Here is a 13,522-nt window from a genome sequence, read left to right on the forward strand (position 1 = left end):
TGAAAACAAAGAAGAGTCACCAAAGATAAAAAAAAAAAAGCCAAGGTTTATTGACATTAAAACAAGAACAAGACTTACAAAAGCCAATTGTTCAAAAAGGCACCGATATACCGTATTTTGACATAATCACTTGCATCAGGAGTCACAAACAAATAAAAACATATATAATGAGAGTAAACAATACAATAAATTAAAGATAAATGTATATTATTTATTTATTTTAAAATTTATATACCACATAAAACTATGCGGTTACCATATTGGTTACACACATAATATACTACTAATAATTTAATAATAATAATTTATTTTGTATACCGCCATACCCAATGAGTTCTAGGCGGTTCACATCAGTTAATCAAAGGTACAAACAATGAAGTCGTTGAAGTTAGCAGGTTAGAACGTACAATAAAAAAGGAGCAGGAAGAGATTCCTGGCAATTAGTGGATAGAAAGTCGTTCGGAAAGGTGGAGAAAGATAGTAATAATAACAATAATAATAACAGTTTATATACCACAATACTGTTAAGAACATAAGAAGTTGCCTCCACTGGGTCAGACCAGAGGTCCATCCTGCCCAGCGGTCCGCTCCCGCGGCAGCCCATCAGGTCCGCGACCTGTGAAGTGGTTACTGACCACTTCTATAACCTACCTCAAGTTCTATCTGTACCCCTCTATCCCCTTATCCTCCAGGAACCTATCCAAAACTTCCTTGAACCCCTGTACAGAGTTCTGGCTTATCACCTCCTCCGGAAGCTTGTTCCATGTGTCCACCACCCTCTGGGTAAAAAAGAACTTCCTAGCATTTGTTCTAAACCTGTCCCCTTTCAATTTCTCCGAGTGACCCCTAGTGCTTGTGGTTTCACACAGTTTGAAGAATCTGTTTTTATTCACTTTCTCTATGCCCTTTAGGATTTTGAAGGTTTCTATCATGTCCCCTCTAAGTCTCCTCTTCTCCAGAGAGAACAGCCCCAGCGTTTTTAACCTGTCAGCGTATGAGAAATTTTCCATACCTTTTATCAGTTTAGTCGCCCTCCTCTGCACTCCCTCGAGTACCGCCATATCCTTTTTGAGGTACGGCGACCAGTATTGAACACAGTACTCCAGGTGCGGGCACACCATTGCGCGATACAGCGGCATGATGACTTCCTTCGTCCTGGTTGTGATACCCTTTTTGATGATGCCCAGCATTCTGTTTGCTTTCTTTGAGGCTGTCGCACACTGCGCCGATGATTTCAGTGATGTGTCAACCATCATCCCCAGATCCCTTTCAAGGTTACTCACCCCTAGCCGTGTTCCCCCCATTTTGTAACTGAACATCGGGTTCTTTTTCCCTACATGCATGACTTTGCATTTATCTACGTTAAAACTCATTTGCCACTTATTTGCCCAGTCTACCAGTCTCGTTAGGTCCCTTTGCAGGTTTTCACAGTCTTCCGTGTTCCTAACCCTGCTGCAGAGTTTGGTGTCATCAGCAAATTTGATAACCTCACATTTTGTCCCCGTCTCCAGATCGTCAATAAATATATTGAACAATAGAGGTCCCAGCACCGACCCCTGTGGAACTCCGCTCGTGACCCATTGCCAGTCTGAGTATTGGCCCTTTACTCCAACCCTCTGTTTCCTGCCTGCCAACCAGTGTTTGATCCATCGGTAGATATCCCCTTGCACCCCGTGGTTCCACAGCTTTTTTAGTAGCCGTTCGTGAGGTACCTTGTCGAAGGCTTTTTGGAAGTCAAGGTAAATGATGTCTATGGATTCCCCCTTATCCATCTGGCTGTTTATTCCCTCGAAGAAGTACAGCAAGTTTGTGAGGCATGACCTTCCCTTGCAGAAGCTATGCTGGCTCGCCTTCAGTTGTCCATTTTTTTTCTATGTGGTCTAGAGTGGCATCCCCTCGCGTTGGTTCTGTGACCAGCTGCTCCATGAAACAGTCTCTTATCACCTCTATGAATTTAGTTTCTCTCGTGCAATTTGAGTGCCCAATGTCCCAATCTATTCCCGGATAGTTGAAATCCCCCATAACCACCACCCTTCCACTTTTGCACACCTGCCTCAGTTCGGCCTCCAGGTCCAGGTCGTTTGCTTCTGGCTGTCCTGGTGGGCGATAGTAAAGTCCCAATTTGATGTCAGCTCCTTCCCCTCCTGTTAGCTTAACCCATAGTGACTCCAGACTGTCTGCCCTTATTGTTGTTTCTGATCTGGATGAAGGAATGTAGTCCTTTATATACAGTGCTATTCCTCCCCCCTTCTTGTGCGCCCTGTCCCTCCTGTAAAGTTTGTACCCTGGCAGGGCCACATCCCATTTGTTGTTCTATGCGGTTTACAATAGATTAAGTTCTATGCGGTTTACAATAGATTAAGCGAGGTACAAATTGATTGAATTTAAGAGGGGGGAAGAGGAGAGTTAATAGGACCAGAAATGCGTTGTTGAGGAGAAAGAGATTAACAGGACATAGGAAACACTATGGAGGAGAAAGAAGATGAGTGGGTCAGTTGTCTAGATCAGTGGTTCCCAACCCTGTCCTGGAGGAACACCAGGCCAATCGGGTTTTCAGGCTAGCCCTAATGAATATGCATGAGAGAGATTTGCATATGATGGAAGTGATAGGCATGCAAATTTGCTTCATGCATATTCATTAGGGCTAGCCTGAAAACCCAATTGGCCTGGTGTTCCTCCAGGACAGGGTTGGGAATCACTGGTCTAGATACTTTAGGAACAGTTGAGTTTTTAGACGTTTTCTGAATTCCTCATATGTAGTGGGCGAAAGCAGTTGATCTAGGTCTTTACCCCATGATGCTGCTTGATGTGAAAGAAGGTGTTCGTGGTGTTTTTTCAGTTTACAACCTCTAACTGGGGGGGGAACAAAATAGGAATGAGAGCTTCTCTTGTGTCTGTTGGCAGAGAAGGAGAAAAGGTCAGTTATGTATTTAGGGGCAAGTCCGTTTAGCGCTTTAAAACAGAAGCAGGCGAATTTAAACTTTATGCGTGCTTCCATCGGTAGTAGGGTGATACATGATCGAATTTCTTTAGTCCGAAGATTAATCTGACCGCTGCATTTTGCATTAGTTGTACACGTCGCATATTTTTTTGGGAAATGGCTAAGAAGGCAATGTTACAGTAGTCAAGTTGACTTAGTACGAGGGATTGGACCAGGATTCTGAATGCCGACGTATCGAAATAAGCCTTAATGGATCTGAGTTTCCAGAGAGTGAAGAAACCCTTTCTGATTAAGGTGTCCACCTGGTCTTTCATGGCTAGGCATTGGTCTAGAGTTACGCCTAGTATCTTTATGGTGGGCTGGATGGGGTGATTAAGTTCATTGATGCATAGAAGTGTTTTGGTGTCAAACGGATGTGGTGAAGCAATGAAGAATTTTGTTTTTTCTGAATTAAGTTTGAGCTTGAAGTTTGTCATCCATTGCTCCATCATGTTTATGGCTTCTGAAGCCTTGGGAATAGTTTCCGAGATAAGAGTCAGCAAATGGAATTATAATCGTGAAGTCATCTGCATAACTGAATAGTTTTATCACCAGCTGAGTTAATTGCAAGCTCAGTGAGGACATGTAGTACGGATATAAACAAACAATGGACAGACAACTTATCAATTAAACGTTCAGCAATCTAATATAATAAAATGCTAGGCCACGCATGCGCGCTCAAAAGTCATGTTCCCTGATCCGTCGCAAAAACACGAGTGTGCATGCGCGGCCCTGGCTGCGGCGGCGGCTTTCAAATAAAAAAAAAAACTTACACAGCTGCGGCAGCCTTTCTCACTCTGCATGGTACCGGCTCCTCTCTCGAACTGCACCAGACTCTGCTGTTCTTCGGTCTGCCCTGCTCCTTGCCTTACTATATTTTTAAGTTGAAAGACGAGGCAGCGGCTCCTCTCAGGATTCCCACCTGCGTCGGAAGTCCAATGCAGTCGGGGATCTTGAGAGGAGCCGCCGCCACCGTGTCTTTCAAATTAAAAATATACTAAGGCAAGGAGCAGGGCAGAACGATCTTCAAAATGGCGGCAACTTGATCTCCGTTCCTCCGGGGTCTGGGAGGAGAGGGATCACGGCCACTCAGCGCACCCAGCGAGGAGCCCAGCGACTTTCCGCTGCCCGGGACCTGAGTCATTTGCCGCCCCCCCCCTCTTCCCTTACCGCGGGCCCAACTGGCGATTTAAGCAGCGTGTGCAGCAGTCTTCACACGCTGCTTCGGGCCCTTCTACTGCCCTGATTTGCTCCGGACGTGCCAGAGTAAATCAGAGCAGTAGAAGCACCCGAAGCAGCATGTGAAGACTGATGCACACGCTGCTTGAATCGCCATGTGTAGTCGGGCCCGTGGGAAGGGAAGGGAAGGGAAGGGGGGGCGGCAAAGGACTTGGACCCGCGTTTGTAGTCGTGACTGTGGGAAGGGAAAGGGGGTAGAGGAAACGCTAATGCTGCTGCACAGGGAACTGGTGTGGGGGGAGGGAAATGGAAGGGGGAGGGAATGCTGCTTTGCACACACAGAGAGAGGGAGGAAGGGAGACAGAAAGACAAGAAGAAAGACACAGGGGCAGGTGCACAGGGAACTGGTGTGGGGGGAGGAAAATGGAGGGGGAGGGAATGCTGCTTTGGACAGATAGACAGAGGGAGGAAGGGAGACAGAAAGACAAGAAGAAAGACACAGGGGCAGGTGCACAGGGAACTGGTGTGGGGGAGGGAAATTGAGGGGGAGGGAATGCTGCTTCGGACAGACAGACAGAGGGAGGAAGGGAGACAGAAAGAAAAGAAGAACGACACAGGAGCAGGGAGATATACAGAAAGACAAACAGACAAAGGGGGCCAGGGACAGAGACAAGGTAAGTGTTTCATAGGGATAAGAAGGAGGAGGGGGGAGAAAAAGGAAGGGACGCCTACTGCTGGACAGGGGGAGAAGGAAAGAAGTGCTGATGGACAGGGGGGGTGAAGAAAAAGGAACGGAGGCCTAATGTTGGATAGGGGGAGAAGGAAGGTGCTGCTGGACAGGGGGGAGGTAAAACAAAGGGAGAAGGACTGCTGCTGCATAAGGAGAACTGTGAAGGGGTGGTGGTGGACACAGGGGAGGTAAAAGGAAGGGAGAATGGACAGGGGGAGCAGGCAAGGGGTGGTGTTGGACAGCCAAGGAAAAAGAAAGGCAGAAAGAAAGAAAGCGGCAGTCGGGGAGAGAGAGAGAAATAAATAGAGAGACACACACACATATATTCTAGCACCCGTTAATGTAACGGGCTATAAGACTAGTAAAACTATAAAAAGTTAAAACCCAGATATTTGTTGGCACTGTATCTTAGAGGAAGAACAGAAGTAGCAACATTTTCATTGAAAAGCATTCAACATTTTCTTAAAATTAATCTTTCCAATTGAGCATTCCACGTGTATGTGTATACGAAAGTTCTCAGCCCAACCAACCAAGTTTCTAAATTCTGAGCGTCATTTTGCCCCTGTAGCTGAGAAGAGTGTGATCTTATTTCATTAAGTGTCAATTTGCAGAAATGAAAATTCTATGGTTTGACATTTTTTCAGATCATTGATTGAACCATATCCACTTTATTCTCTTTGTGGTTGGACTGAGAACCTTTCAGCACCCCCTCGTATATATATATTTTATCCCCCCCCCTTTTACGAAGCCGCACTAGGCTTTTTTATTGCTGGCTTTTTTATTAGCTCCGACGCGGCTTCATAAAATGGGAGGTATATGCCTAAAAATAATATAATGCTCTCCTCTCCTTCTCTGCTCAGATCCAACAGACCGCCAAATCCTGTCTCTTCCTCCTTTATAACATTATCAAAATCTGTCCTCGTCTCTCTGAATACATGACCCAAACCCTTGTCCACACTCTCATCACCTCGCGCTTAGACTACTTCTCTCGGGCCTTTTCTTTTCTTTTTTTTTTTTTTTATTCTTTATTCATTTTATGATTCACAACAAGTGTACAGCATATATTAAACAATATATGTGTACAGCATAATTAAACAATATCACTTGAAAATCTACCATATTATACTATAAAAAGAAATATTTCCCACCCCCTCCCTCCATATACAACAAAAAATATACCACATGAATATATTATCTTATCATTCATATATATTATTAATAGAAATCCAACCCCTCCGATCCATATGTAAAAATTAATATGTAAAAATGGCCCCCACACATCCTTAAATTTCTTATAGTAACCTCTTTGAACTACCAACGTTCTTTCCATCTTAAACACACTTTCCATTTTAAACACATGACATACTGAATTCCACCAGAAACAATAATTCAGCCTTGTCCAATCTTTCCAGTTATACGTTATTTGTTGAATGGCAACTCCTGTCAATATCATCAAAAGCTTATTATTATTTGCAGATATTTGAGGCTTAGCTCTCATCAGCATGCCAAATATAATTGTGTCGTATGATAACGCTACATAATTTTCCATTAATTGATTTATTTGATCCCAAATAGAGATCCAAAAATTTTTAATGAATGGACAATAAAACAACAAGTGATCTAAAGTTCCAGCTTCAAGGTTACAATGCCAACATCTATTAGACCTAGAGCAGTCCAATTTTTGTAAACGAACAGGGGTCCAGAGTGCTCTATGCAACAGGAAAAACCATGTTTGCCTCATAGAAGCAGACATTGTACACTTCAACCTCCAGGACCAAATACGTGGCCACTGAGATGCATTAATTTGATGCTTAATCTCAATGCTCCAAATATCTCTAAGTCCAGTTTTTGGTTTCTTATTTATATAGCCAGATAATAATTTATACCACTGTGCAGCTTGGTGACCCAAGAAGTCTGCCTGAAAGCATAGGAAATCTAAACTAAATTGATTATTAAGAGATTTCCATTCAGGGAACCCTGCCTGAATAGCCTGCATCAGTTGCAACCATTTAAAACTTTGTTTTTTATCAAGACCAAATTTTATTTGCAACTATGAAAACTCCAGCAGTTTACCATCAGATATAACATCATTTAAGGTTCGTATACCTGTTTTAATCCAATCCTTCCAGACAATCTTAAAACCACCTGTTTGGATCCTGGAGTTTAGCCAGATATTTTGATATGTAGATTTTTGAATTGTAAGAGGTGTTAAATTATTAACATATCTCAAAGTTTTCCATGTGTCCATTAATATCTTATTGTTTTTCCGCAACCTAGGCATTTTAATACTGAGAAGATGACGAAGCCTAATAGGATACAATCTATAAATAAGTATCCCAAGTGGTAGTAAATAATAAATGGAAACAAGCTAGCATACCACTATAACCATGAAGTGCATCACACTCTTCTACCACGGTCTCAGAACTGGAGCCTACGCAAGGTATTTATATCACAAACTCGAGTGATCAGCATAGTAATTTAGCTCCCTGCTCCAATCATTGACCGCTTAGGTTTTAAAACATATAAACTTTAATAATTTAATCTTAAAACTCCAATAAGGTGTCCAACCCACCATTCCAAAGGAGGAAAATGTCATCTATATATCTCACCTTATTGGAGTTTTTTTCCTATTTAAATTGCTGTCATCCTAAAGTTAAGTTCACCCACGTATATAGCCCTGTCCAAATCTCATTTTTGGATGTTAATATTGTGGTTAAAAATGGAACCTTTTGCACTGAAGTTTACATTAAACCGACCGACTGTAATTCAGTCGTGCACTTTTCTAGTGCTCATCCTACTTCCCTTAAAAAAAGTCTTCCTTATTCTCAGTTCCTGAGAATCAGGAGAATATGTTCCTCTACGACTGATTTTAAGATGCAGGCTAATGAGTTGAAAAGTAAGTTTCTGCAAAGAGGATATCCCCCCAAAATAGCTTCTACAGCGAGCTCTGTATTGTCAGCGGGATGGCCTGTTTGCCCCTAAACGGTCGGTAGCTCAACAGTTGGGTGAACAGTGCATGACATGTGTGGTTACTTACTCTAGTAACAGTTACCAGTTGGTTAAATCCCTTAGAAAACACTGGGATATCCTTAAGATATCGGGGACTTTTAAGGATCACCACCTTAGGGTGGCATATCGGAGGAACTGGAATTTAAGGGAGATTTTGTGCCCCTCAATCTTGCCCACTGCCAATTCGACTGAAGAGGTAGTATATTTAGGTCATCAGAAATGTGGGTCTTGCCAAATGTGCACGGTTATGATTTGTACTGGGATGTTCTGTAACCCTCGTGATGGGAAACAATATATCCTCAAACATGATTCTGATTGTAAAACATCTGGGGATATCTACATTATACAGTGCCCGTGTGGTAAACTCTATGTAGGACAAACTTCTAGAAAATTAAACACTCGTCTTACCGAACACAAAAGCAATATTAAAAATCGGAACCTAGGGGCTCCCCTTGCAAAGCATTGTGTGGATTTTGACCATCAATTTATATCTTTAAAGGTGGTGGTCATTGAAGTTTTATCCCCGGGGGCACGAGGGGGTGACTTTAGGCGTTTTTTTGGCTCAACATGAGCAGCGATGGATCCACAGGTTGGATACGCTGAGCCCTAGGGGTCTCAATAAAAACATGGAGTGGCAGCATTTTTATTGATAAATATAGTCTGTTCTTTTTAAAATATCTCTCTAAAAAACTTCCCTTTAAGATTGCTATGTATGTTAAAGTGGGAGGTGCCTTGTGATGAGGCATGTGACGTTGGGTGGTCATGTGATAGATTTGTATAAATACCAGCCTCTGGTGCCATTTTAGTTTGGTTTGAAAAATTTGACGTTGGAACTGAATGCTGTAAGTAACATCTTACTGAACTAATTGGTTAGTGTTTTAGTAAAAAACTAATGTAGTTCTTTATTTTTAGAATTGAATGCCGCAGTGCTGGCCCTGAAGCAGCGGACAAACAGTGAGTCCGCAAAACGCTGGCCGCGTCAGTTTGTGCAATACTGGCTTGTGCAACTATTTGAGCACTGCTGAAAAAAACATATCCAGAGACAAGCGCCGTTTAAAGATAAGTAGCTTGTCATTTTTTCAAATCCTTAATAGTGCATACAAAGTGGGCAAATTTGCACTGATAGTGAGGTTTTCTATAAAATGAATTAAAATAAAATGAACTAAAAGTATATATATTTAAAAAAAGTTTTCTACAAGAAATATTTTAAGATTAAATTATTAAAGTTTATATGTTTTAAAACCTAAGCGGTCAGTGATTGGATCAGGGAGCTAAATTACTACGCTGATCACTCGAGTTTGTGATATAAATACCTTGCGTAGGCTCCAGTTCTGAGACCGTGGTAGAAGAGTGTGATGCACTTCATGGTTATAGTGGTATGCTAGCTTGAAGCCTAATAGGAAACATGAGCTGCCATTCTAACCATAACCAATCAGGTAGCTTTTTCATAAGCTCTGGGAGGACCCAATACATACCGTGGCGGAGGAAACAGCCGAAGCAGGCAAAGATCGCTGGCATCGCGATCTTGCTGCAGGCTGTTTCCAGACGCGACACCCGGCGCAGGGGGTGGGGAACCAGACCGGACCAGGAGCACCCCCTCAGGGCTTGGCACCCGGGACGGACCGCCCCCCCCCCCCTTGGTACGCCACTGCCACCTTGAAGATTCCAGAAAGTAAATATGATTAATTATAACCCTTGAATGCTGGAAGTGGGCTTTGTTCTCAGGATAATCCAAATATTCAGTCTAGTTTTTACCATATAATGTAACAGCCCAATTGAGGGCTTTATTTGATTGCTATGTGGTACTAAAGAAACAATGGGTAAAGACAGAACAAGAGAAACAGGAAGGTGATCACTATCATCATGACTGTGGAAGGGAAGTGAACTGAAAAAGATAAAAGAGGAGGGGCTATGTATGGGAGGTAACAGAGAAGATATGGAAAAAGTATCATAGAATTCTGGTGGAGTGGAAGGTTATTTTGAAATTGACCCCGATCCATAACAATCTTGGATTTTGCTCCCCCCCCCTCCTCCCCCAGACATGGTCCTCCAGTTTTGCATTCATGTGTTGGAGTACCTGGGTCAACTGGAGAACAGGGGAAGGTAGTTCATATCTGATAATTCAGAAGCAGTTTTGTCTAAAGGTTCATGAACACTTTCAGTAGTGTCGAACAGCTCACTTTCTGAAGCAATAGGGGACATATTTAGGGACCCCACACCATTTGAGCAGTCAATTAGTAAAGAAGAAGAGTTAGTAACTTATAGCTACTCTACAGCTCGACTGATACTGCCTGCAGCTTGGAAGCAAAATTTGGTGAAGATAACAAACCCTTAAAACAGGGGGAATTAATATATGTATTTAAAAACACTATACAATCAGACTCTCATTTAGAATTTCCTTATCTAATCCCACACAAATATGATTTAAGAACTCTACAAAAATCTCAGTCAAGTTGTCTATCTGAATAAGTATCAGAGAATGTGTGGCATGAAAACTCAATTACGTTATTTCTGACTAATCCTTACATTGGCCCTTCGAACAGCATTACAGTCTTCTAAGAGTGCTTGGGACTGGGATTGGATATCATGATAGAATAATAAGGGGGAGGGATATAGTTAAGCAGAAGACAAAACCAGAAACTACTGCTCTAGATAAAAACCATTGCCTTGGTTCTAGATTTACCACATATACTGCTGGCAGACAGAAGACACAATGAAGCAGCAAATTTATCTCAAATCCTTGTTTTTGTACCGTAAAATTTGGATTTGGCTAGAATGCTGCCGCTAATGCAGAATCCATCCTTCCTGTTACTGACGTAGAAGGCAGACACTGGAGGGTGATGAGATACCTGCAAAAAAAGAAAAGATGGATGACAAAATGGTACTGGATCGTTAGTTTCCTTTAATAATAGGGAAGTACAGTATACAGAAAAATGTTGGGTTAATTTTAGGGTCATTTTTGGACATTTCCCTACAATATTTTGACATTTTTCCTCCAGTTTTTTCAAACTTTTAATGAAAACTGTTTTAATTCACATTAGAGCTTAACATTCAAATTTATTTATTTAAGCATTTATATACCATTTATAGTCTAATTAGTTTACATTCAGGTACTCAAGCATTTTTTTCCCTATTTGTCCCGGTGGGCTCACACTTTGTCTAATGTATTTGGGGCAATGGGGGATTAAGTGATTTGTCAAACAAAAAAGGCAAGGGTGGTGTCTTTTCAACCGGTAATACAATGTTTATTAACCAATTGGCTTCTTAAACAATTAAGTTGCATGCATTTGCATATGAAGCACTACAGCCGAATCTCAGCTATCCGGCGCCCACGGGGATTGGTGAATACCAGATAACTGTTCTTCTGGTTAATTGAGAGTGTGTTACAAACCCTGTCTAACACAGTCTCAATTCTCCCCATCCCACCCCGAACCAACAGCTCAGTAGTGGTCCTGAGCCGCAAAGCCCTCCTCCCTCCCTCAAGCCCCTTAGTGGCAGAAGCAGGTGGAAGTCCTGAGCCATGAACCCCCCTCCCTCCCTCTCTCTCTTCCTTAACCCTGAAGTGCAGTAGTCGGCAGCCTCAAAACACGCTGTTTGCAGCCAGCCCTGGCAGGGCCTTTCCTCTGATGTGTCGGAAGTGACGCATCAGAGGAAAGGCCCTGCCGGGGCTGGCCATGAGCAGCCTGTTTTGAGGCTGCTTCCTGCAGACCGCTGCGCTTCAGGTAAGGGAAAGAGAGAGAGAGAGTGATGGAGGGAGTGAGGGAGTTTGTGGCTCAGGACTATCACCTACTTCTGCCACTAAGGGGCTTGAGGGAGGGAGAGAAGGAGAGAGGAGAGCTTTGCAGTTTAGGACTGCTGCCACACTGGTGCTTCAGAGCGGGAGGGAGGGGGTTTGTAGCTTCTTCGGGATTTGAGGAAGGATTTGCGACTCAGGACACTGCCAAGCTGATGCTTCGGGTCGGGAGGGAGGTGGGGTTTGCGGCTCAGGACCGCTGCCAATGGTGCTTCGGGGGACATTTTTTTTTCCACTGGCGATTTTTTTTTGCCGCTTGGGTGAGAGTCCCAGTTAACTAAGACTCTACTGTGTATACAAAATGTGGGAGTTTCCCTCAAATTTTTTAGGGCACATTGACAGAACAGATGCATACTAACAGATGGATGTGCTAAGCCAAACCAATGTACTGCCCTTTAGGTGCCACTTTCCAATGTCCAACTGGGTAATTATATTGATAGCAGTAGGCACAGTGTGATAATGTCTCATGCAAGAAATCCTGATAATGTAATGAAGATGAACTGCCATCTGGAAACAGAAAATTCAATTCAATTTAATTAACAAATTTTCTAAACTGCTTTTATAGACTTTCCAAGGCAGTGCACACACATCAAACCTTAACATATTCAAAATTGCAACAAATGATGATGCCAGGATCTGCGGCCCATGCCAAGACTGGGAAATCTCCCTCAAAACTTGGCAAAGACCAGGCGAATCAGCTGGGACAACAGAGACCATGAGATCAAACACCAACATGTCTGAACTAGTAGCACTGATACTATGCAGCTTAATTGCTTAGGAAGAACGATCACAAAACGATTACCGGTAACTGATGCATGAATTTTTGTTTGCCATTTTCTTATGCATTTTAAGGGATTTGTTGTTTGTTGGCTTTACATTGGCATTTTGATATTCAAATCCGTCCAGTGAAATACCGTTAAGACCCATGATGCTGTCATTTGTTGTTTTGTCGAAACACAGCCATGCCATTTCTGCACCTTGGACCTTGTTTGTTATATGGAAGTGTTAAAGACTGTGTGACTCTCTTATTGGACAGTCTCCTTTGAATTTGTTACACCACTTCGTATTTGCCACCCTCATAATTCGACAGCGTCGTGCTAATAATGATTTATTGTGCTATTCTGGAAACTTCTTATCAGAAAATAGTTAAGCTCTGGAATGCCTTGCCAGAGGATGTGGTAAGAGTGGATAGCGTAGCTGGTTTTAAGAAAGATTTGGACAAGTTCCTGGTGGAAGTCCATAGTCTGTTATTGAGAAAGACATGAGGGAAGCCACTGCTTGCCCTGGATCAATAGCATGGAATATTGCTACTCCTTGGGTTTTAGCCAGGTACTAGGGACCTGGATTGGCCACCATGAGAATGGGCTATTGGGCTTGATGGACCAATGGTTTGACCCCGTAAAGCTATTCTTATGTTCTTATGTCAGTGGACTTTTGTCTCCTTCATCAGCCACTCTCGGTTCACAAATTGGCTATTCATTTATTTGTGGCCAGTTAATTGACTTTGGCAAGATGGTGGAAGCAAGCCACGCTGCCTACTTTACATCTGGTGTTAACCAAAATGGGCTACCTTTATTTAATGTCTAAATTAATGGCTCTTCGCCATGGCAGTTTTACTAGTTTTCATAAATGTTGTGATGTATATTTGTCATTGTGTAGTGTATAAAAAACATTTTTGTTAGGTCTCCCAGGAGCAGGGGGGTGGAGTGGGGGTATATACAGCTTTCAGATTGTTTTGACTAGGTCATTTAGGGCTGGATTCACTAAGCCTACGGATCCAATCTGATCCATGGCTGTGGGGCTGATTCAAGAAGCGTCCTCATGCAAATAA

General features: G+C 42.7%; 1 protein-coding gene across 3 annotated transcripts in view; it reads right to left on the minus strand.

The window, feature by feature from the left end:
• OSBPL5 (oxysterol binding protein like 5) overlaps nucleotides 1-13,522 on the minus strand; it is a 431,224-nt gene that overhangs the window by 71,541 nt on the left and 346,161 nt on the right. For all 3 annotated transcript variants that reach the window (XR_004537637.1, XM_033928646.1, XM_033928647.1), the window contains exon 13: nucleotides 10,651-10,747. Coding sequence is in view for 2 of the 3 variants with exons in the window: in XM_033928646.1 (XP_033784537.1) it covers nucleotides 10,651-10,747 (97 nt within the window). In the remaining variant the exon portion in view is untranslated. The remainder of the gene's footprint in view (nucleotides 1-10,650; nucleotides 10,748-13,522) is intronic.

Source organism: Geotrypetes seraphini, chromosome 19 (genome assembly GCF_902459505.1).
Source record: "Geotrypetes seraphini chromosome 19, aGeoSer1.1, whole genome shotgun sequence".
Classification (NCBI taxonomy): Eukaryota; Metazoa; Chordata; class Amphibia; order Gymnophiona; family Dermophiidae; genus Geotrypetes; species Geotrypetes seraphini.